Raw genomic sequence first — 26,420 nt, 5'->3', positions numbered from 1 at the left:
TTTGCCTAAATATATGATAATTATAAGTAAATTAAAGGCCTTATTCTGAATGATTTAACATAGATTTCCTGGTGAAATTGCTAAATAAGTAAAGGCCGTTTTCACTTTTGCACAAACAATCACTTCCGCGGAATTAATGTACTTACCTAAGGTTAGGTGGGGTAAGACTATCTCCGGGGTAAGACTATGACTTGTATGGTATCCTCATACTGTTTGTCTTGCCCCGAGCAAAATAAACTATGTTAGTCTTATCCCACCTTACCTTATCTACTCATCGATACAAAGTATTTTATATCAAAGCAGACAGTAATGAAATGAATAAATCATTCAGAGTAAGCACCTTTGCGATTGGAAGAGTCCTAACACTAACCAATGAGCTTAAAAGACTGAATACGTGGCTATAAAGTACCAATAGTTATAATAGATGCTGACAACGCCTCTGACCATCTTAAATCCTTCAGAAACTGGCATGCTTGTCTATGTAGCTGACCTCCGACAGGATTTTATAAGCAGGTGCCGACGCCAAGACGACACTCGTTTATCGAAAAACGGCAATCGAAAAGTGATTATGTATTGGGACGACAAAAAAATGTATTGGGATGACAGAAAAATGTATTGACTGACAGAAAAATGTATTGAAATGACAGAAAAATGTATTGGGCTAGCAGATACGTACGAAAATCCATATGATTTCCATAAGTTATTTAAGGTTTCGATTTGCGTGTTCAATAAACGATTAGCTAGGCCTCCGGTGTAACTGTTAAGGTATTTAGGAGGTAAGCTGGTACAGAGGCTCAATGCTACCAACACAGCAAATGGTGGTAGGATTCTTCTGATCGTTTCGATGTAAAACTGGTTAAGGATCGCGCGTGAGCTCTGGAGATTTAAGGATTGATGAAACATAAGACGATTATAAAATAAGTTTATGAAAGTGAATGAAAGAATTTAAATAGGATTTGTATTGTATTGTAATTTCACGGAGCTGATGCGCGGAGTAGTCAACATGCATAGGAGAATGATTTGATGACTCATTAAAAATAATTTAAATATAAATTGGACCAGTGGCGTAGCGTGAACTAATCTAAATAACCGATGGCGAAGTCGCATCTGCGAGGCCCTTTTCTTTCAATGTGTATTCCCAGGGTAATAAAAGGGTTGGCTCCCACGGGCCTCCTTCAGTGCGAGGCCGTGAACGAGGGGCCACTTCACCTACACCTATATAACTAACGCCACTGACTTGGACTTTAGGTACGTCAATCCAAACTGACGTAGGTATTCTAAAAACTAGCCCGGACTATCTTTCCGGACGCAAAGATGCGCATCAAACGTTCTTTTGAGCATCTTTCTCAGATGTACACCCAGCTGCATTAATGCATGGCCACTTTATAATTGAATTAAGTTCATAATGTGTCCATGCAATTTTTGCAGCTCGCTGTACAATGGGCGTTAGACTGGATTTTACTCAAAAATTTATAAATTTCCAGAAAACGTGTTTATTCGAGTCTATCAAATCATTCCCTTAAAAATAACCTCATTTCTATCTATATCAGATTGAGAACACACGTTGTCTGTACCCCAAGTGTACATTTCATTCGATAACGTGACGTGACGTACTCGTTTGCGTGTCATTTTGTATGGGATTTAGAGATTCCAAAACGTCCCGCTTGGCGCGCTATTCAAAATCCCATACAAAAATAGACAAAACGCAAACGCGAACACTCGTCACGTTATCGAATGAAATTTACAATAGGGGTTCTGTTCTCACTCTGAGAATTAGAATGGCATGAGGTATTTGGTGTTTGTAAACATTACACATGATTGTCCATTACACAATTGAATGATAATATTCGACGCGTATGTGTTTATGAAAAACCCGAGAATAACTCTTTAAACTACTGCCTCTAATATTGGTCTAGTAACCTAAACAGCATTTTTGTGGCAGCTTAATGTACCTACAGGTAATTTCACAAAAAGTCTCCAAATAAGTTACAAATAACGTTTAACTCTAATCATTTCAACTGATTTTGGCTGTATCGATTCCTATAACTCAAGTAGATACGCTGCCTGCTGCCAAAATGATACGAGATTACTGTTATAAGGTAAGGTGGGGTAAAACGAACATAGTTTATTTACATTATTTTGCTCGGGACAAGACAAACAGTATGGGGATTCCATACAAGTGTTTGTTTTGCCCCGGTGGTGATAATCTTAGCTTACCCGACCTTACCTTATATGACTTTTTCTTAAACGATCATTATCCTTAACTCTTGATACCTTTTTTGGTCTTGTGCTATATTAATTGCTGAAGGGTAACGTGGGTTAAATCAGACAACTGCATAAAAAAAACCGGGCAAGTGCGAGTCGGACTCGCGCACGAAGGGCTCCGTACCATAATGCAAAAAAAAAACGAAAAAAAAGCAAAAAAAAAACGGTCACCCATCCAAGTACTGACCACTCCCGACGTTGCTTAACTTTGGTCAAAAATCACGTTTGTTGTATGGGAGCCCCATTTAAATCTTTATTTTATTCTGTTTTTAGTATTTGTTGTTATAGCGGCAACAGAAATACATCATCTGTGAAAATTTCAACTGTCTAGCTATCACGGTTCGTGAGATACAGCCTGGTGACAGACGGACGGACGGACGGACGGACGGACGGACGGACGGACGGACGGACGGACGGACGGACGGACGGACAGCGAAGTCTTAGTAATAGGGTCCCGTTTTACCCTTTGGGTACGGAACCCTAAAAACAGTCTAGTATTTATTGCGTAAGTATTATAAGTTTGGAAAGGATGTGAGTAAAAGATAAGGTTATTTGTAAATATAATGGACTTTCATGAAACCAAATCTACGTATGTTGATATTATAATTACGGCAGAAGATATGCAACATAATAAATTCCTCTACATATACATACATACTTATCTGTTACGCAAAGATTGTTAAATAAAATAATAAAAAAACAAAGACTGTGTTGACATGTCGGCAAACATTACAAAAACAACGATGACGCCTAACAAATAAAACGAAAATAATATTGACTAGTACTTTTCTATAACCTTGTTTTGACGCTAATTAATTAACCCAGAATAAAGGTAAAATGCCCTGTAGATGGACTTCTAGTTTATTATATCTGAACTAGCAAAGATAAAAGTGTAGTGATTAGGTACGTTATAAATATCGAGATCAGACTGTGTACACCTTGTATGTGAAATAATTGATTGATCACAATCAGGGCTCGGAACCGGTTTTTTTTTAAAACCCGAAATAGCCCAATATTTTTAACTATTTTATGCTCTTTACGTAGGACTGAATCATGTATTTAGTTAACAACTTCGTATTATTAGATTGTCCCAGTAAAAATTTAATAATAAACCAAAGAACGAAAAAAAAACGTAATAATACCGGTATTTTTGTATGAAAAATACCGGTTCCGAGCCAGATCACAATGGAGCTATATAAATAGACTTTTTCTTCAGGAACACTTTGATTATTTTGTGTATTGTAAACTCATAGCACAAGAAAACGAAACTTTTTTAGATCCATTTACCGAGTGTTTTACCCTTCTGGCGTCCTTATCCTATTTCTTAAAATAATCTGTCCACACGTTTCTTAAAATATTAATAAGATTGTCGGCTACCAACTCCGTCGCATTTATTTTTATAAAATACCTAGCTTGTAAAATGAGTCGTTTGACTTGTTGGTTAAAAGAATCGTTTGTCTTATTTATTTGATATTTCGAGAATATTGTGTTTGTACACATAATCTACGTAGGGGACCATTGGGCAGTCGGGAGGCTCGGGCACCCCCTTGTAAATCAGGACTTATTACAAGGGGGTGCCCGAGCCTCCCGACTGCCCAATAGTCCCAAACCTCCCCTACAGAAGGTCGGTAGACTGAGTCTGAGAGACGTACATACGTAAATACGAGAGTTCTTGCCCTATGGCGGTCTTTCCAACCAATTATTTGTCGATCTTCTCCACGTTGATTATTTAAATTAATTCCATTGTGACAGCCAAATAAATAGGTAATCTTAACATAGAAGAATTTACAAAAATTGAAAATTTCACCCTTATAGGTTTTTACGATGTTGCAAATCTTCTGCAAATATATGTAAATTAAATTTATCTGTAAGTCGGTTTGCATGAAATGTGGCTTAGGCCAGGCCTTATAGTTCAGGTACCCTGGACGTGCGAGCGAGATAGATAGTACCATGGACTCATTTTGTACTCGTTACTGTAATGTATATAGTTATTATATTTAAGGATAGGTATTATATTATACAATAGGAAATTTAACTGGAGTTGAGATTCGACGGGCATTTTTATTAATTTACTTAAATAAAAACTATAGGGTATAGTAGAAATTGTGAGCACGATATCTCATAATATTTTTATGTATGTATAATTATTTGTTAACAAACTAACTATCTATAATTAATACATTATATAAAATGGATATATACCTAGCAATTTCTTAAAATAGTCACACAAATTATATCATACGACTAAAAATAATAGTCGATTTTGTATGATACAATTTGTATGGGTATTTTTTAAGAAATAGGTGAATCTCATTTTAAGTCTTGTCTCATTCACCCCAGCCATCCCTATTCACCCCGATTGAAGGTACTTTAAGTTAAGGATATTTTTTTTTTCGAAACTGTAAAAGTCTCCACCGAATCTCATATCCAGCCAACGCTTGCTGAAAGGTTTATTTAATTCTAGTTAATTGACAAAAGAATCGATTTACATGTAATCGTGATATTTTGTAGGAACGTTCGAATGTCCCGTTGGTTTGTTATAGCACAAAATTATGTATGAATAAAATGTTTAAATTAATCATGAAGTTTTATTAAACTTGGTTTTCGATTTCTGTATTTTTTAATACATTATCACTAAAGTTTAATTAATATTTGAATAGTTGAACGATTATTTACATAGGAATGATTTCTTTACATAAAGTAGGTACCTACATAAAATTAGGTACATTAATCGTGTAAATAGTTTTATAAAAGTAAATAGTTTCAAGTGATTTATTAATAATATTTTTGTTTTGGTGTAGGATAAGAACCGGTGATAATTTAAATAAATAAATAAAATAAAAATCATTTATTTCGGACCACAAAAATCCATAACAGGTTAGTAAACATGTACATGCAGAGCTTGTAATTTAGACTATGTTAGTACTTAATTTATTAGATACCTATCTACCTACTACATTTTATCATAGGGAGCTAAGGAACGGTGCAGGTTCGACCAGTGCTGCATATAGCGACTATCGAGCCTACCCGCTATCGCACTCAGGATACTGTTGCTACTGTCAAGCACTCTGCGACGCGTCGCGGCGGCACGCCTTCTTATTGTAGCAGAGAAGCTGTCTACCTGCGCGTCCGCGAACATGCCTGACGCGCTGCAGAAGCATGGCAGACGCAACAGTAGGTACCCTGAAAGCGTTGTTAAACTGAACCCTTAGGGCGCTGATCGATCTTTGCGAATAATTAGCCCATAGGCTGCAGCTATAAAGAGAGGTACAGTAGGCTCTAAAGAGTGTAATTTTGACCTGAGCTGTACAGCCTCTGAACCTATGTGCTATCATATTCGCTCTTATCGCCAGCGCCCTACGTTCCCTATCTATATCTGCGTCGTCACGCAAATTTTCATTGACTAAGTGGCCTAAATACTTGACACATGTCACTCGTTTAAGGGGTGTGCCATTTAGATATAGCGGTGGTACAACTGATGGACATAGAAATAGAAATATGGATGTTTACATGCATATTTCTCACATAGTTTTAACAATATTTCAAGCCCTCCCGGTGAGGGACTCAACAGCACCAGGGATGTAACGGATGTGGTTATATCGGAACGAAAACGGAAACAGATGTTTTCAATTTAGTTTAACGGAACCGAAAACGGAAACGGAACCGAAAACGGAAACGGAACCGAAAACGGAAACGGAACCGAAAACGGAAACGGAACCGAAAACGGAACCGGAACCAGAATCGGAGCCTGACTTTTTAACGATGTAGTCGTTTTCCCCTTTCTAGAATAAACCTTCAGACACAGTTTACACTTAGCCGTGTCCCCACCAGGGATGTTACGGAGCTCCGTTTCCGTTTCCGTTAAGGCGGAACTTCCGTTTGGTATTACACATCCGTTTCTGTTTCGGTTCCGTTATGTTTGAAACGGAAGTTATAACGGATGTCAATGCTTCGCGCGGCGGCGGCGTATATCAAAAACAAACAGGTTCATACCAGTCATTCGCTCATCGCCCCGCTTGCCACGTGCTACGCTAATTTGTTGTTTGTTTGTATACTTTGTTTTATTCGTCTTATTCAAATTAAAATCGTATGTGTTCTGTTGTGTACTGACCACTGACTGTGTGTAGTGTGTGTGGTGAATGTTAGTGTGTAAAAAAACGAACAATGAAGCCGAAATCAAGTTCGATTTGGAACTATTTTGATGAAGTTAGTGGGGACACGGCTAAGTGTAAACTTGGTCTGAAGATTTATTCCAGAAAGGGGAAAACGACTACATCCTTAAAAAGTAATTTGAAGTGTATGCATTAGGGTGGTCCTTATTTCGTCGATGTTATATTTTTCTACGGGGCATCCGCTTAATGTAAAATCTACCCCTAAAAAACCAATGTACTTTATTTTCAGAATTTTTAAATACATTATAGGGGTTGCTACCGCACTTTGAAAATTTAAACCCTCCATACAAAATGCTATTTTTTTATTTATTTATTTTTCGATTTTCGTTGTGGGGCGAAGAGTCTGGGTGTATTAATGTGCAACTTAACATAAAATAACGCCGCTGATTATTTTAAATTATTTATTCATATTTTAGGGGTTCTAAGACTTCTAAGTACTACTTAAAATTCGTATACTGTTTTTAATACACCTACCCTTAACATCTCGTCCACCTATCACTCAGGCTCCGTTTCTGGTTCCGGTTCCGTTTTCGGTTCCGTTTCCGGTTCCGTTAAACTAAATTGAAAACATCTGTTTCCGTTTTCGGTTCCGATAAAACCACATCCGTTACATCCCTGGTCCCCACTAACTTCATCAAAATAGTTCCAAATCGAACTTGATTTCGGCTTCATTGTGCGTTTTTTTAAACACTAACATTCACCACACACACTACACCTGTACGGCTACCACCAGTTTTGACATTGACATAACGCTCACGTTTACGTAACTTACTTTCTATGCATCTCGCTCGTACTCGCATATGCGAGCAATAGTGGAAGCGAGATGTACAGAAAGTAAATTACGTAGACGTGAGCGTTATGTCAATGTTAAAACTGATGGTAGAGGCTCTACACACAGTCAGTAGTCATAGTCAGTACACAACAGAACACATACGATTTTAATTTTAATAACACGAATAAAACAAAGTATACAAACAAATAACAAATTAGCGTAGCACGTGGCAAGCGGGGCGATGAGCGAATGATTGGTATGAACCCGTTTGTTTTTAGGGTTCCGTACCCAAAGGGTAAAACGGGACCCTATTACTAAGACTTCGCTGTCCGTCCGTCCGTCCGTCCGTCCGTCCGTCCGTTTGTCACCAGGCTGTATCTCACGAACCGTGATAGCTAGACAGTTGAAATTTTCACAGATGATGTATTTCTGTTGCCGCTATAACAACAAATACTAAAAACAGAATAAAATAAAGATTTAAATGGGGCTCCCATACAACAAACGTGAGTTTTGACCAAAGTTAAGCAACGTCGGGAGTGGTCAGTACTTGGATGGGTGACCGTTTTTTTTTTTGCTTTTTTTTTTGTTTTTTTTTTATATGGTACGGAACCCTTCGTGCGCGAGTCCGACTCGCACTTGCCCGATTTTTGATGTACGCCGCCGCCGCGCGAAGCATTGACATCCGTTATAACTTCCGTTTAAAACATAACGGAACCGGAACAGAAACGGATGTGTAATACCAAACGGAAGTTCCGCCTTAACGGAAACGGAACCGGAGCTCCGTAACATCCCTGAACAGCACCATGTCGTCCGCATAGCTAATATTATTCATACATACACCGCTAATATGACAGCCGACATGTATGGTGCTGAGTTCCTCGATGAGTGCATTTATGTACAGGTTGAAGAGCTTAGGAGACGTTCTCCCACCCTGTCTCATTCCGCACTCCAACCTGTATTCCTCTGACATGTCTTTTCCCCACCTGACAACATTAACTTGACACAAGTATAGGGTTGCCATAAGTGTGGGGACTCAGACCGGGACATTTAAAGAAAACCGGCCAAGTGCGAGTCGGACTTGCGTCGCGTTTAAAGGGTTACACAATTTGTAACAATGTATTTTTTCATGTGAAACGTGAGTGAAATGTCTATAATTAAGTCCGACTCACGCTTGACTGCACCTTTCTAATAGGTTTTCCTATAGATAGGTAAAGAACTATTTAGTGTTTTTTTTTTTTCAAAATTTTAGCACAGTAGTTTCGGAGATAAATTTTTCATGTGTTTAAATGATTATTCTACCTATGATTAAGCTACCATGTAGATTCAGGGTCAACCAGCAAAAAACGCGAGCGCAGCGAGCGCGAAATTTTTTTTACAAAATTGTGAAAGCGTGTTAAAAAGGCCGGGCCGGGCCTAAAAATCCGAAGTTCCCCAGTGAGGCTAGCTTTCATGCGAGGTCGAAGCCGTGCTTCAGGATAAGCTCAGCTAGAGCATACACGCCAACCAATGTCCATTGTATTAAAAAGCGAAACCGTAGGCCGAGCTTGGCGCAGCGAGGTCAAAGGCTAAGCTGAAGAAGAGGAGATTTGGAAGACAAACCAAAAATTTAGGTAAAATGTGAGGCTGAAGGTCGAGCTCAGAAATCTCCACATTACTTAATAAGCCTGAAGCGTACTTATAACCAGCGCGGTGAGCTTTCATGCGAGGCAAAAGGCCAAGCTTCTCAAATCAAATTTTTATATTTGTTAAAAATTAAGCGACGCCGAAGGTCGATCTGTAAGAAAGCAGCGCTAGTGTTACTCAACAATAATATGTGTCATATGTACAAGAGTTACTCGGAGGGCCGAAGTTCCATCGATGAGGTTTTAGGCCCTTGGGAGCCTGAAATACGAGCTCTACATTACAGACTTTAAAAGGTATAAAATAACATAATTTACATAATCATCTAATTATTGTGTGTCTGAGAAACTGATATTGGACATTAGGTAAAAGTAGGTACCATAAAACATTTATTTTTTAATATTGGCCATATGAAACGTAGAAATGTAGGTATATTATTATTTACCAAGTCCAGCCTACTAAATAACTATGATTTTTAAACCGAGACAATTTTCTTATCGGCCGGGACGCCGGGACACCGTGCTTCAAACCGGGACATGTCCCGGCGTACCGGGACGTATGGCAACCCTACACAAGTACCAACTCCTAAGTATATGCACAATATCCATAGGGACCCCCGCCTCTTCTAACTTGGCCCACAAGAGCTCATAGTTAACCAGATCGAACGCCTTGGAGAGAACACTATTACAATGCACTTATGATTTAACATTCATAAGTGCATTGTAATATGCCTACATTGAAGAATTCATAAGATTAAGTAGGTAGTATCACTTTAAAGTGATACTACCTGGTAAGTACGTAACATTTTTACAAGCCAGCGTTCCAAAGATATACATATTTACACGACCTCTCAGTGTGTCATACTTAGGCGTGTAAATATATTTTCATCACACTCGCTACGACGAAATATAATTTACGCCGATTCGACATACCTAAAAGTCGTTGGAGAGAGAGAGAGAGAGAGAGAGAGAGATCAATGCAAATTATATTTCATCAACCATACAGAATTAGTGCATAAGTAATTTATTTTCCATCGTATTTTCTCGGAAACGTTCGTATTTGTCATGCTACTTTAGTCAACCTCAGTACTTTTTGTACCGAGACTGACGGCACGATTCGGGAAATGAATTAGAGATTCACTAGATATGAAATAGTAAAGATATATGACGTTCCACGCCAAAAGGTACCTTAATAAGGCGCCGCAATAATATTATTGCGGCGCTATGCGAAGTAAGAGCCAGCCGCCATAAGGTACCTTTTGTCGTGGAACGTCACATATCTTTACTATTTCATATCTAGTGAATCTCTAATCCATTTCCCGAATCGCGCCGTGACTGAAATAGCAAGACACGTTCGTACGTTTCCGTGAAAATACGATGGAAAACAATTATTATGCATCTGTACCTAGCTATCTCCATTGTAATGTCTGTAATCCAATCGATGTCATACAATCGCATAACAGCTTATCCAAGGGCAGACAAGAAAAACAAGAATGTCAAGAATACAATACGGAGCTCGGAGAAGGAGATCTCATTTTGGACACGCTTTGAAGATCACTCACGCTAGTTGGTGCAATAAGCAATGAAAGTCGTGAGTATACCTAGTTGTGCCGTTCTCGAGAACTTTCTCAATTTAGTAAGTATGGGAAATGTTCTCGAGCGAGAAATTTTCCTAAACAAAAGGGAGAACGTTCTCGAGAAGGGCACAACTCTATTCGTGGGATGCACGCCAATCATCAAGGTCGTATCAAAACCGTAGCAAGGTTTCAAATCTGAATTGGACTCCCGGTTAATGTGCTAACTAGAATATTCCTCAATTTATTTATAACCAGCCTCTTTCTAAACTAAACTGAAATAGATCGGGGCTCGTTCCAATTCGATTTTAATTTTTCCAGCTGTTTTCACGGTTAGGATCGTGTTTTCTATAAAATTATACGAAAATAGAGTGATATATCAACGGCTTCTTGAAGTTATTCAACTAAAATAGATATTCCTTTTAGTTGTGCATAAAATATATTAGCTTCATATAATATGTTCTGCCACAGGGACATCCGATTATAATCCGGGCCCGACATCCGACAAGTGGGAACGGGCTCTTAGGAGGGTCAACTGGTTTTCCTCTATATTCTGGAGGTGTCTAGATTTACGCGCAAGTACTTAGAGTTAGACCAAGATAATTCTGCAACGATTTTGATAGCACACACAGTGCAAGTGTTACTTTATCTAGGTACGTCATCATTTCACAGAAGTTTGAAGTTTAAAATAACACTTGCACCGCGTGTTGTATTGTATACTATCAAAATCGTTGTAGACTTATCTTAGTCTAACTCTATCTCCATTTATAAAGGGAGTCTAAAATTTAGAATACCTAAAGTAGGTTTAGGGAGAAGAAACAGTAGAGAACCAAAACGGGACCTTAAAATTGAAGTTTTTATAAGACCAAAACGCCAGTTTACACTTCCTATAATCTTCCTATTCATGCTGAACGTAGATAATAGGTACCTCTACTCGTACCTACTTCCGAGCAAAGAACACAGCCATATTGAGGCAAAGAATTCTTAATAAAAGGAGATAGACCTTCAAGTTAAATAGGCCATTGTGTGAAGGGGCACCTTGGATACATATGGCTGTCTAACGGCCCGATTTGAACTTTAAGATACGTCAATTAATAGATCTAGAAACGATATGGATTAGATATGTCAGTGTCAAATGTGACGCGAAGGGCCCGATTCGAACTTTAAGATACGTCAATTCATAGATCTAGAAACGATATGGATTAGATATGTCAGTGTCAAATGTGACGCTTCTTCAAACAAAAGCGTCACTTTTAACACTGACACATCTAATCCATATCGTTTCTAGATCTATTAAGTGATGTATCTTAAAGTTAGAATCCGGCAGTAAGTGTCTAGTCCTTATTCAGGCGTGACCTAGGGCCGAAGATAGGTAGGTAGGTAGTTAAAAGGTCATTACTAAACTAAGTGATATCGATTTTAAGTAGTTTCATGGCTTGTGAGCATTTTTATGGTGTCAATCAATCCTGTGTCTAAGGGCCGGTAATACAGACGGACTACTAGTATGGGAACTGCACGACGACGGTGCAGTTGGCGTGCAGTCGGTGTGCAGTTCCCATACAAATTGCAGTCGGATTGCAGTCCGTCTGTATCGGCCCTAACATATGTCGAAATGCGTTAAAATTGGTTGAAGCAGAAATCTCGAGAAAGAAATGAGAGTAATTTTTCTCAGGACTCTCTTTAACGCCATCAGGTACGAGACGAGTAACAATAAATACGTACGTATAAGTACACTAGTAAATTACCACATAACGTGACATAATATTATCAGTCATATCACGTCACGTAATAAACCGGGCTGCTGAATAGGTACAGCATAGTCACAAGTAAAATTACCTACTAATCCTAGGTACTACATCACCGCGAAAAACTAAATATAGAGAGGCATCTATATCGCTCTTGCTCTATAATATTAGAGGCAGATAACGAAATTTCTTTTTTCACGGTAGGGCCTCAAAGCGTTTTGTCCCCCTAAGGCCCCTAATTTAAGGGTCCACAAACCGCAGCTACAAGCCTCATGCGGTTCTATCATCAAAAATCACTTGATTTTATAGTTCTTTACACCACTGAAAACAACACTTGCCTTTGCGTCTCTTTGAGCTTTCATAATTCCCTAGGCGATTTCTACGGCGGTTGACACCTCTCAAGTTGGCTGACCCCTGCTCTAAGAAGGTGTTCGGAGGCCCGGATAATGACCCCTCGTGTGTCGGCTGAGATGCGATACAGCCGGGCTAGCACATGATTGGCGCGACAGTATCTCGCGGCGAGATAAGACTACCCGTTCCTCTTTTATTAACATAGAAAAAGACGGGTCTCGCCGCGAGATACTGTCGCGCCAATCATGTGCTAGGCCTACAGGGTACGCCACTCGCAGTCGCGCTCGCTACACCATTCTAAAACCATCTTTATTTTTATTCATGTATTTTTGTTATTTCAGCTGACTGTACCTTTTCTAACCTTGACAATATTTAAGAAGACTATACTTTAGGTATTATCTAAACTTAGGTAGGTACTCTATCTTTTATTGTTTGTTCAGGTTTATGTTCCATACCTACGTGCGAAAACATGATAAGATAGTAATTTCATACATTTTTATCGCATCGTGACAGAGTCGGTTCAAAGTCCTTACAAATGTACGACCTGGGCCGTGTTGCATAAAGGCTTGGCCACATACAGAGCGCGACGCAGCGCCGCGTCCACGCCGCGCGACCGCGGCACATGCTAACAGGTTACCGACGTCAAACAGACTGCGTCCCGCCGGTATCACGCCCCGCTTCTGTCGCGCCCCGCGCCGCGCGGCCCCTTGCGTCCGCGCGGCGCGTGCGCAGCGCTGCGCCGAGCGAACGCGGCGGCCCGCCGCGTCGCGCAAGGTCACGTCAGTAGGATCGGACGTAGGCAGCGAGCGGTGCGCCGCGTGCCCGCGCGGCCGCGCCGCGTTCACGCGCGCCTTGAGGGCGTGTTGAGAGCGTGAGGCCGGCGCGATCGGCGCGCGCCCTGTTTGACCAGGCTTCGCGTCGGCATCACGCGGCGCGGACGCGGCGCTGCGTCGCGCTCTGTGTGTGGCCAAGCCTTTAAAACTACAACTAATATTACAAGCGGAACTCCTTTTCTAATAAGTGAAATTAGAAAAGGAGTTCCGCTTGTTATATTAGTTGTAGTTTATTATGCAACACGGCCCTAATCTTTGTCTGCCGGTCTGGTAAACCGGTCTTACAATTAACAAGGCTTCGTTACCGTGAAGAACCTGGTAGGTATTTAGATAAATTAGATTTCTAGAAAAATCATACTGTATATCAGGTTTTTGAAATAGGAATTCTAAAACTAAATACGTGCGGTTGCCGTATTGTCTACGATGACTACGATACAAATTCAAATGTGTTTCTGCTGCTAACTGTACATTTCTTATTTTTAAGCGAGAATGTAAAAATCTTCATTCGCGCATATTCTACGCCTAACCAGGTAAAAGATGATTGCTCGTTTTGGCCAACAATTTGTGTCACTAGAACAGAACAAAACATAATAGCATACTCGAAAGTTGGCTAGGTAACTTCTGATTTGCTAAGACACAAATTGTTGGCCATTTTGGTATTGGAATAAATGGAAACAGTAAGTAATTTTCAATCGTTTATTCGACTTCAATTAGCACGGATGGTATTGCGTATGGAATGTTTAGTCGACCTCCTCGATGGTGGGGCCGGCGCCTCCAGGGGCAGCGCCGCCGGCGCCCGGGGCTCCGCCGGGGAACCCGGGCATGCCGCCGGGCATACCGCCAGGAGCGCCACCGGCACCCTGGTACAGCTTGGTGATGATCGGGTTGCACACACCCTCAAGCTCCTTCTGCTTGTGCTCGTACTCCTCCTTGTCGGCGAGCTGGTTGGAGTCCAGCCATTTGATGGTGTCGTTGCATTTGTCGAGGATGATCTGCTTGTCGGAGTCGGCCAGCTTCTCCTTGAGCTTCTCGTCCTCCATGGTGGACTTCATGTTGAAGCAGTACGACTCCAGGGCGTTCTTGGCCTGGATGGTCTCCTTCTGCTTGTCGTCCTCGCTGCGGTAGCGCTCGGCCTCGTTCACCATGCGCTCGATCTCCTCCTTGGACAGGCGGCCCTTGTCGTTGGTGATGGTGATCTTGTTTTCCTTGTTGGTGGACTTCTCGACGGCGGACACGTTGAGGATGCCGTTGGCGTCGATGTCGAAGGTCACCTCGATTTGAGGGACGCCGCGGGGCGCGGGGGGGATGCCGGTCAGCTCGAACTTTCCGAGCAGGTTGTTGTCCTTGGTCATGGCACGCTCACCCTCGAATACTTGGATGAGCACACCGGGCTGGTTGTCAGAGTAGGTGGTGAAGGTCTGGGTCTGCTTGGTGGGGATGGTGGTGTTGCGCTTGATGAGGGTGGTCATGACGCCTCCGGCGGTCTCTATACCGAGGGACAGCGGGGTGACGTCGAGCAGCAGCAGGTCCTGCACCTCCTCGGACTTGTCTCCGTGGAGGATGGCGGCCTGGACGGCGGCGCCGTAGGCCACGGCCTCGTCGGGGTTGATGGACTTGTTGAGCTCCTTGCCGTTGAAGAAGTCCTGAAGCAGCTTCTGGACCTTGGGGATACGGGTGGAGCCTCCCACCAGGACGATGTCGTGGATCTGGGCCTTGTCCATCTTGGCGTCGCGCAGAGACTTCTCTACGGGCTCCATGGTGGAACGGAACAGGTCCGCGTTCAGCTCCTCGAAGCGAGCGCGGGTGATCGAGGTGTAGAAATCGATACCCTCGAACAGGGAGTCGATTTCGATGCTAGCTTGGGTGGAGGAAGAGAGGGTTCGCTTCGCGCGCTCGCAGGCGGTGCGCAGACGACGGAGCGCCCTCTTGTTGGTAGTGAGGTCCTTCTTGTACTTCCTCTTGAACTCCTGTACAAAGTGGGTGACCATGCGGTTGTCAAAGTCCTCTCCACCCAAGTGAGTGTCTCCTGCGGTGGACTTCACTTCAAAGATACCATCCTCGATGGTCAGGATGGACACGTCGAAGGTGCCGCCGCCCAGATCGAAGATAAGGACGTTGCGTTCGCCGCCGCCCTTCTTGTCTAATCCGTACGCAATCGCAGCAGCAGTCGGTTCGTTGATGATTCGGAGTACGTTCAGGCCAGAGATGGTACCCGCATCTTTTGTGGCCTGTCTTTGTGAGTCGTTGAAGTACGCCGGAACCGTGATTACTGCATTCTGCACCGTTTTGCCAAGGTATGCCTCGGCCGTTTCCTTCATCTTGGTGAGCACCATCGAGCTCACCTCCTCGGGGAAGAAGGTCTTGTTTTCACCCTTGTAGCTGACTTGAATCTTTGGCTTGCCACCATCACTGACAACGTCGAAGGGCCAGTGCTTCATGTCGGACTGTACTGTGGCATCTTCAAACTTGCGGCCGATGAGTCTTTTGGCATCTGTAACAAGCAAAGTGCAAAATTTAGTCTATGCACATTTTCATTTACTTAAAAAAGTAGCTTTTGATATCCTCAGATTATTTTTATCATTCAATATGTTCAGAGACTCTAGTCTAGTATATTGGGTATCATCATGAAAGTAAAATTAAATTCAGAAATTGTTAAGTATCATCGCAACTGCTATAAACCAGAATTTAGATACAAATTGAGTTTCAATTTGATATATAACAGGAAATAAACAAGGAAGCGTCTCAAATATTCTATCAATATAACTATAAATAATTGCATCATCTTCCACTTAGTCATCATACACAAACTAGATTCGGTTCAACTATGAGTCATTGCCAAAGTGCCAAATTATACTGGAAATTTCTTATAATTTCATTATGATTACTAATTTTAAATGAAATCCACCTACATACAACTTTAAACTTTGAAAATTTAATGTAGGTTGCCACAAACTATTGTACTTAAAGTTAGTGTGGGTTGGTAACCTCCGCCGACCTCCGGTAACTGTACTTTCCCACACATTCACGATTCATTTACAAACTATGTAGGTAAATTATTTATATATGTAGGTAAATTATATATTAGATGGTGTGCTCAAATTACGTCACCTATGCAATTAAAACTACACGAGGCCATGCGCTTAGCGGGGAACAGAACCCTATGGAGGAACCTGGTCTTCCAACAGAAGGATATGATGTCACGATCCTCAGTATTGAGGGACCGACTGAAGAAGGTAAATTACCATTTTTACAATTCAGGTAACTGTACTTTTCCGCAGATTCATGATTTATCTACCAACTAAGTAGGTACATTACCAATTTTTACAATTCAAAGTCGCTAGACAGAGGTAATGTATGCGGTTTGTGGTTGGACTGATAGCATTATCATTTATCAACATATCCAAAATGGCGGCCAAACACGCGGGAATAACGTGAGGCCCTTTGTTAGGTCTGTCCTAGATTTTCTACATGTCTTAGTTCTGCAGTGTTCTAGGCTAGATATCGATTTACATCTACGAGCATCTGCATAGAAACCGGTTTTTATCAGCATAGATACTGTAGTTATAGCAGTTTTATGATAATATCTCAAGAGATTAGGTTAGTTAATTTACTTAAATCATTGGGCTTTAACAGAGTACAATCTAAGAAAATAACTTATGGAGAATATGGAAAATCTAACCTTAAAAAAGTTCAACTTACCGAAAATAGTATTGTTGGGGTTCATCGCCACCTGGTTCTTGGCGGCATCTCCGATGAGACGCTCGGTGTCGGTGAAGGCGACGTACGAGGGCGTAGTCCTGTTGCCCTGGTCGTTGGCGATAATTTCCACCTTTCCATGTTGGAACACACCCACGCACGAGTACGTGGTGCCCAAATCGATTCCTACCGCTGGTGCCTTGGCCATCTAGAAAAAAGAAAGTTAGATTTAATATCTATGATGCACTGGTAATGATATTAGAAAAAAAATCCCCCACGCGCCGCCATAAGCCGACCGGAAAATCGATGGAATGTTCTCGAATGCTTCGCGTGAAAACTTCACCTTTGTTCAGTTTCTAGTTTCCACGGCCAGTTAACGAAAATATAAAATTAGTAATTGAAGGACTTTTCCAGTTAACGTGAGGTCAGAGACCACGTGCTATGTAAATTTGCAGATGGCGTGCCAGATGACAAAGGAATGAAAGGAATAGTGGATAAATGTTTAGAAATTATTAGAAATATAGATGAAAATTCTATTAAATAACGGGAAATTGCATAGGAACTTCTTATCATAAGATAAAGTCATGCATGACTCAAGAGGACCGGAGTAAAAATCATGAGGTACCAATCATGGTACCAATAACGAAATTAAAATTTCACAAATCCAAAATTTTACTAAGTAATTCATATTGAAATAAACATAAAATAGTAAAGAATAATACTCACTTTGTATAAATTTAACTATAACTTCAGTCGTAGACTTAACTAGTAGATGAACGCTTAGCAAACGTGCGCGATTGACGGTTTCTTTTCTTGAAATAATAAAATGGCGGGGATCACGCTCAATAAATTTATATGCGTGCGCCACTCCACTCAACGTCACTGGGATGTTCTGGAATGTTCCGTTCCACGAACCAATAGCATTAATTCCCTCCTGACGCACTGCTGCCTGATTGGTTAAAATTTTACGTCAGTAGAAAATTTGCCGCATGGCGGCATTGGCGGCATCATGAATAGTGATGCGATCGTCCTGAAAGTCTTTATAATCGACATTTTTTTTTTCCTATTTAATACCAGCCAGTCACATCATTTTTTATATAGAAACAGCACTTAAAAACGTTTTACGTCATTGGACTTTCATATTACAATATGATTTTGCAATAATGGGTCAGTAAATCTTAGCAACCTAAACTGTAACGAGCGCATGTGGTCTAGTTTTTGTATAAAGAATAGAACTATAATATGGTAAACCCAAGTAAATATTAACAAAAAAAGCTATACTTAGCCCTTTCTTTATGGTGCTAGTACTAGCGTAAGACAAAGATAGTATGATTCTCTCTGTCTATATCTGAAATGAGATAGTCCCTGGCCAAACTATACTTCTTGTTTACAATGTATGTACCCTATAAATGTAAAATGAACCTACTAAAACTACAACTATGAATTCACCTACAAAATATTAAATTCGTGTAAAATGGTGCTTAAATACCTAAATAGAATACAATTTATTGCATGTCACAAACTAGTTATAACGGTGGTACATATTATCGGGTTAGATAAAGTGACGCCCTGCAAGGACACAGCAACATATACTACAGATAACTTATGGCTCCTCTACACGAATGGCCAATGTCGGCCAATCCAAGGGACGCAGCCATGCGGTAGACTGAGATAACAATATCACTTGCTCCCTCTAATGCATAAATGCATCCCTTGGATTGGCCGGCGTTGGCCATTCGTGTAGAGGAGCCATTAAAACTACTAAACTTAATAATTTTATTTTAAACATTTAAAATTTCCATTTAATGTTTCAATAAAACTACAGTGATACTTTGTAGTTGTAGCTATTGCCAAATATTAAAATTAGTTAAATAACTAAATTTTAGTCGTTCAACCAACAAGCTGTCCCAAAATTAGTGTTATAATTATGTTGTGTACTCAGTTTCGCACTGTGTGTATAGACTTGCAAATCAAATGTTCACTTTTAAGTTATTGATTATAATTTCACTTTCTTAGAAGCACCACTTAAAAATGTTGCATTCATCATAAATGAACTAATTTTGTATTTTAGTTATCGACTCGATGACTTCTTGTATGTCTACATCACTAGTCCAATATAAATGTTCTCGACCTTTTGACACAACGAACATTCTACCCCTCCCTCTTCAACACGTCCACTCGTCTGGAAAAATGTTGCCAGTTTATAATATTTCCCATTATTCAGAGAAAATATTGGACATCACGAGAATACTAAATATTAAAAGTAGTCTATAACTAAGAATAAAATTACCATCATTTTGATGTATAATGCAAGCGTCAGATGAGTGCAAATATCGATATAAAATCACCTCTTTAAACACGGCAACCACATAAAGGCCCCAGTACACAATGGGCCATCGCCGGCCACTCCAAGGGACGCAGCCATGCGGTAGAATGAGATAGCAATATCACATGCTCCCTCTAACGCATAAATGCGTCCCTTGTAGTGGCCGGCGATGGCCCATTGTGTACTGGGGCCTTAATAGTGACCGGAAAAAGATAGGCAACCTAGTTGATTTATGTTGTACAAGTTGTATACTTTCCATTGAAACTTATTTCGTTCGTCGGACAAATCGGTGAAATAATAATATGAGGAAAAAAATTTTTTTTCCAAAATTTATTAAAAATAGCCTTGACCATATTTCTTTAGGCAACCCTATTTATTTATGTTCTGGAACATATTTTCTTTCATATTTTTATAGTTTCATCCGTCAGACAGATTGGTGAAGGTCGACCATATGTGGGATCTCCTACTATTATTTGTGCAAGTCGGGCAACATTTGTCTTGTATGTACTAGTGATAGTGACATCTATCGGCTTAGTTAACGAATAGTATTTTTCATTGTGCAATAATTATATTATTTTGAAGAAATCATGTTGTCATTTAATTTCCTTTACAAAAATAATAAAACATTTATTTTTATATTCGTATAAATAATAGGTATGATAATGAGTAATTTCCATGGTCTCATAACAAAGTTGTAAAAAAAAAACTTTCCAGAGAGCGTTCGAATTCTTTACATACACAAATAACCATATGTCACAACAGTATGAACATCTTCACAGCATTGTGATGGCAATCGAAACGGTTTTTCTAGTAAGTCATGCTATTTCGAATTGTTTCATCACTTTGATAATTTACATAATGACGGTTAATGAGTATTATATTCTTGCAACTACTTTTTTTTTTTCTTGAAAAATATCTGAACGTTCCCAATCTTGTATTGGGGTTGGATGGGCCAATATGTCAAAGTTGTCAAACAAAACATCGGATTCGGGCGGAAATTGCTGATTATTTCGCATTTTAAGCCCAAAAAGAAATCAAATACATGACTTAAACATCGTAATCTTCTTCTAGCGTTCTGTACTAAAGTTCCATAACGTCGAAGCGTCGTAGCGGTCGCGTTTTCGCCGTGATGAGCGTTCGTAGAAGAGTCTTACTCTTATTGTTTATTAATCGTATTTTGTGACAGTGGAAATGATTCGCACGTACAAACGGAAGCCACTGGAGTGCCGGTACATCGAGGGCGTGATGGGGCTGTGCCGGCTGTGCCTTGGGACCGCGGAGTCGGCCGTGCCGATATTTACTGAGGACCCCGATAATATCTGCTCCACGCTCGCTATGAGGATTATGATCTGTGTCGGTTTGGATGTTAGTAATATAATAACATTTGCTTTATTTATAACTGTAAAATTGTCCTATAATATTTATTTATTACTTATTGAAATCTCATTGTCCAAATTTACAGGTGAAACGCGACGACAACCTACCAAACCTGGTTTGTGTAACCTGCTATAAAGATCTAGAACACTACTACGCTTTCCGGAAGAAATGTGAACTGTCATATCACAGATTGAAGTCCCACCTCCAAGCGTCTCGCAATCGGCAACCAATTGAAACTGTTACGGAGAATGAGGAGATATTGAAAGAGATGTGTAATCAGGACGAGAATATGAACATCAATGAGTTTGGGTTGGAGATTGGTGAGGAGTCTGACAGCAAGGTGGAGCCAGAGTCGGTGATAAGTGATGTGAGTATACTTCGGAAACATAAAAAATACATAATGCATAGTTCCTGTACAGTCGCCATCAGATATATTGGAGTGGCTAAGGCACTCACGAATATCTGAACGAAGCCTCTATTGAGTGTGTGTTCAGATATCTTTGAGCACCTCAGCCGCTCCAATATATCTGATATATTGGTACAAGACAATCATTAATTGTTTGTTAGCAATTTTAAATCTGTAATGTTATCTAACTCCTACATCAAAGTTTACTGTATTTTTTTTACTGCTATAAAATGTTTGACAGTATTTTTAAAATTTTTAGGTGCAAACGGTAGATCCTGTTCAGCAAAATACAGAAGTTCCTCAGGTTGGTTTTCCTTGTCTTTTGCCCTCCTAAGACCCTTGTTTCCTAAGAGCTTGTTGTACAGGGCAGAGTGGACGGCACAAGACCCAGATTGTGGCCTTCAATGCGATGGACCGACCAAGTTAAAGCTCTCACCGGGTCACCTTTAAATCTGTGCGTGCGGAATGCAATAAATAGAGAAGCATGGCGGGAAACAACAAAAAAGGCCGTACAACGACCTCAATGACCACGACTGCTCTGACAAGAGTATCCGACTAAGAAGAAGAGACCCTGCCTAGAATTTTTTGTACATATTCCACAATCTATTTTTAGCTTTTATTGTGTAACTAAGGGCCGATTTAGACGATGCGAGAACTCGCATGCGAGTTTCATACCATTGCGGGTTTTGATTGGTCGGTTGAATTGGATGTAACCAATAATCTGCAATGTAATTAAAATCGTATGCGAGTTCGCGCGCCGTCTAAATCAGCCTTAAGGGTGGTATTCCACCTGTCCAACTTCTTTATCCAATGTGTATATTGTCTCACATTTTGCTTAATACGAGATTGAGACGCAATGACATTAGACCAAGATATTGGACAGATGGAATACCACCCTAAGGGTCCCAAATTAAAAAACAAAACAATTGCTTGAATAGAATAGAATATGCTTTATTCAAAAACGCTTAATTTAAACTTAACTAATAACACTGACATAGATTGGTTATAAAGCGTTTCTGAAATGGTCTCCACTCAGCATAATGCCAAGGAACCTTTGAGGTCCCCGACGCTGGTCTTCCGTGGAGACCCTTGCGAGAGAGTGCAACTATAAGCTATACAAATACATATATTACTACAGATACAGGTATAGAAATTTAATATAATTTTAGTTAAATTATTAAAACTGGGCTTAGCTATGCTTCTGGGTGTCAGGAGGCTAAAGCTACAGCAATAAATTTAAAAAGTTTTCATAGAATACCCACCTCACTCACCTATAAATTTAGAAAGTTTTCATAGAATACTCACCTCACCAGTATAATCTATGAAAAATTAAGATGTGTCAATCACCAAGATCCTTCCCCTTTTAATAAGTTTTTATTGATTTTATTATAATTTATATTTATTATTTATTATTATAATTTCACGACCAGTGTGAAATAATTTATCTGTAGGAAGGATCACTATTTGCTAATACAATTTTCCTATTTCATTGCTCTCTTGTGTACCATAGCCACTTATTATCTCTTTGCATTGCATTATTTCAGGAAGAGTACCGCATAATGCAACCCGGTGAACTGAACACTCTCATAACATCGGTCCTTGTGAAGCTTGGCATCCTATCGCAGCGTGATGACCAGCTCTCAGTGCTTCGCGGAGATGTGTCGAGGTTGCAACTTGAAGCCGGAGATGGGGCGGTGGTCAGGATGGAGTTAGTTGAAGAGGTATAGTAGGACTAGTAGACATACTCACGTACACACAATGATAATCACATCAGTTCTTGTGAAACTTGGCATTCTATCGCAGCGCGATGACAAGAGTCCAAAATATAAGCACTGAAACCCTAGTCTCATTACGTAATTTCTAACAAGTCTTATACATCTGTATTTATTTTTAGGCTGACGAGTTGGAAGCAGACACACAGGATTATTTAATAGAAATATCTGAGGCTCCTGCCCCGGCGGAGGTTCCGAAAGCAACCAAGACAGGTTTCCAGCGGCAGGCTAAGCTTATAGAACCGAAACCTAGCTTTGTTGAAGCGAAGAAAAACACCAGCAAGATGTAGGTTTGACCGTATAAGTTTTAATATATTTTGGTACAAATTTCTAAGACTGTCCTTGTGAAAGATGTGACAATTAAAAATCTTACGGCAAATAAAAAACAATAACACAGTATAAACATAGTACAGATGTAGTGCATAATTGTTTTCCATCGTATTTTCTCGGGAACGTTCGTATTTGTCATGCTACTTCGGTCAACCTCAGTACTTTTTGTATCCTAAAATGGAACGTTTTTTTTAAATATAATGTACGACTTGTACGAGGGCAAATAGGTACAATGCGCGAGCTATTCTGCGCGGAACTTTTCGTCAACAGCCAGGGGATAGGGTCATTGCAGTAGTTTCCGTCCATGCTCTAGTTGTCGAGCACTTGACAGATTAGCAAATAATATATTTCATTTTTAATTTACTATTTGGGAAATATAATTTTTATATGTAGACAGTTATATTGTTTAGCTAAGGATTGAAATCAGCCCAAATTTGTGCAGCAGTGTAGGTGTATATTAAAATTTCGTCAAGTGGACGAAAACTAGAGCTGGACGAAAACAAGCGCAATGACCCTATAAGTTTAAAGGAAACGATATTCATTAAAAAAACTAAATGATTAAACAAAAAAAAATGAAAAGTATTTTGTATTTTGTATTTGAAATACATTATTTTAAACACAGTAATTTGTATTTTGTATTTCAAATACCAGTCACCAAAGTAGGTTTGTATTTGGTATTTCAAATACTTTAAAAAATGTATTTTGTGACACATCCATCCGTCTGTAATGCAAGTTTTTGACCCGGTCAATAGGGGCTCAATAGTAACCTTTTTCCACAGCCACACAAACATCGGCGCCATGGGGTGTTCAGTCTGCGGCCGCGTGCTCGCGTCGCGCTCGGCGCTGCTGCGCCACGAGCGCACGCACTCCGGCGAGCGGCCCTTCGCCTGTCCCCGCTGCGACCGCTGCTTCGCGCAGAAGGAGGTCATGCACCGACACATGCTGGTCCATGAAGGTAATACTCACCTTAATATAAATAAATAATAAATGTTAGAGGATATCTTACACAGATCAACCTAGCCCCAAACTAAGCAAAGCTTGTACTATGGGTGCTGTGGGTCTTGTATATGGCTCCTAATTTGACTTTCTGGACACGAATTTTAAAACTAGTAGCTCACAGAGCTGTAGATTTCACAAAAACCCATGGTTACGCGTTACGCCGTTTCCAAAGAAAATCTAAACTGGATCACAGAATAAATAATAGTACTAGGTACAGAAGATTCATTCTCTAACAAAACGCGTCTGTTACGATTAGGACAGATATGACTGCTAGGTGGCGACAGCGCCACGCGCGGCTTATGGTTAGCCACCAAAATTGGTGTGGGACGGATTTACTTGTAGCTACCTGTTGCAAAGCGACGAAATCGCGGAGTGAGCCACGCCTGACTGGATCAACAAAAAAAATCCATATCATTAACAAAAATGGTCACAAATTTTCTCGAAAATTGGTTAAAATGTACATATTTTCATGTGTTACGATTAATTCACACTCCAATATCCAATGATTGAAAAATGTAAAAGAACTTCTCAGGTTTAATCTAATAAAAATTTTTTTTTTCTTTGTCAATAGCGGTGCGTCCCCATAAGTGCTCAACGTGCAACAAGAGCTTCACTCAACGCAACGCTTTACACCTGCACGAGCGGTCACACCTCCCCCCACACGAGAGGGCGCTGGCGTTGCACAGCTGCCCTCACTGTCCTAAACTGTTCCTGTATTCTTCAGGTAATTATACGAAACAGGTTAACTCATCTATGTTGACAGCGGTGCGTCCACACAAGTGCTCAACTATAATAACATAAAAAAAAATACATGTCTTTTTTTCCAGGTCTATCGCGCCACATGATGACTCACTCCGGCCGCGTATATGTCTGCGGCGCTTGTCGGCGACAATTCGCTGACAAAAGTTCAGTTCTGCGCCACCACAGAGCCAGACACGCACATCTAGAGGAACCCGACGAACCCGAGTGCGTAGAAACTGAGAACGCGCCCACTGAAGATGAAAATACATAGCGGGAATAATTATATTGTGACAGGTATGCGTATGTTTAGGTAACCCGACGAACCCGATTGTGTAGAAACTGAGAACACTCTTAATGTAGACAAAAATACATAACGGGGCGTATGTTTTGTGTCACCATAGGGCTCAACGCGTGCATCTAGAGGAACCCGACGAACCCGATGCTGTAAAATGAGACTGACAACACGCCCAATGAAGATGAAAATACATAGCGGAGCGTGTGTTCTACGTCACCTTAGAGCTCCGCGTGCAACAAGAGGAACCCGAGTGCGTAGACATAGAAAATGCGGCCATTGAAGGTAAAAATATATAGTGGAGCGACTGGAGCGTGTGTTCTACGTTAATATAGAATCTGCCACGCGGAATTAGAACAACCCGTCGAACCCGAGTGTGTAGAAACATAACGCGCGTTCACTGAACATGAAAATACATAGTGGAGCGTTCTACGTCACCACATGCGCATTGCCTAACAACAATTTAGACGGTCGTTGAGGTTGGTTTTTTTTTAACAAAAGGTAGCTTAGTCTGTGACTAAAACATTAGTATAGTCAAAATATTATATTTATAGTAGGTATTTTAATTTACTGAACATAGGTAATAAAAATCATTCGGACACACCTGAACCTTGAACCGCACTAATACATAACATTTTACCAATTATTTGAATTAAATGACTTATTGGTGGTAACGGTTATTTTAGATTAAATATTTATTACCGACTTTTAGCTGATCTCGAATAAAATAGAGATAGATAAGAGTTCGTACTTAGGAGTTTTAGAACTAATGGAAAAATCGTATCTAGGTTTAAAGGAATTGGATATATTTAATATTTCATGTGATACTTAATGAAAGATATTTAGGCCTGATTATAGCCATCACATGTTACATTTCTACTGTAAAAAACCAAAATGAAAGGGCTCAAAAGTCAGGCTTTTATATCTTAATTATTGGCAAAAAATACAATAATTGCACAGCGAATTCTTCATTTTATCCTAGAATTATGTAAAATGTGTCAAAATTTATGGATTACACATGTATATTTATAAGTTGATATGTAAGATAAGACTGAAGATATTCATATTCCTTTATTTTTGTTTCTAGTAGAGCCTTTATACTTAATTATATTTAACATATAATAAATAAGCACCGCACATAGCAATAAAA

General features: G+C 40.1%; 2 protein-coding genes across 2 annotated transcripts; one reads left to right on the top strand and one right to left on the bottom strand.

The window, feature by feature from the left end:
• Positions 1 to 14,016: 14,016 nt before the first annotated feature.
• On the bottom strand, positions 14,017 to 17,914 carry LOC134791993 (heat shock 70 kDa protein cognate 4). The gene is made up of 3 exons (XM_063763104.1): positions 17,754 to 17,914; positions 17,031 to 17,235; positions 14,017 to 15,822 (listed from the first exon to the last, which is right to left on the bottom strand). The coding sequence occupies exons 2-3, from the start codon at positions 17,233 to 17,235 to the stop codon at positions 14,072 to 14,074; spliced, it is 1,956 nt and encodes a 651-aa protein (XP_063619174.1). The 5' UTR covers positions 17,754 to 17,914; the 3' UTR covers positions 14,017 to 14,071.
• A 2,426-nt stretch (positions 17,915 to 20,340) lies between these two features.
• LOC134792005 (zinc finger protein 157-like) lies at positions 20,341 to 25,334 on the top strand. Its single transcript, XM_063763117.1, has 8 exons — positions 20,341 to 20,718; positions 20,816 to 21,097; positions 21,396 to 21,440; positions 22,681 to 22,857; positions 23,031 to 23,194; positions 24,018 to 24,193; positions 24,809 to 24,961; positions 25,065 to 25,334. Exons 1-8 carry the CDS (start codon positions 20,545 to 20,547, stop codon positions 25,247 to 25,249), a joined length of 1,356 nt encoding a protein of 451 aa, XP_063619187.1. The 5' UTR covers positions 20,341 to 20,544; the 3' UTR covers positions 25,250 to 25,334.
• Positions 25,335 to 26,420: the final 1,086 nt, after the last annotated feature.

Source organism: Cydia splendana, chromosome 7 (genome assembly GCF_910591565.1).
Source record: "Cydia splendana chromosome 7, ilCydSple1.2, whole genome shotgun sequence".
Taxonomy (NCBI): Eukaryota; Metazoa; Arthropoda; class Insecta; order Lepidoptera; family Tortricidae; genus Cydia; species Cydia splendana.
Note: the sequence above shows the minus strand (reverse complement) of the source record. Positions and strands in the feature narration are given on the sequence as shown.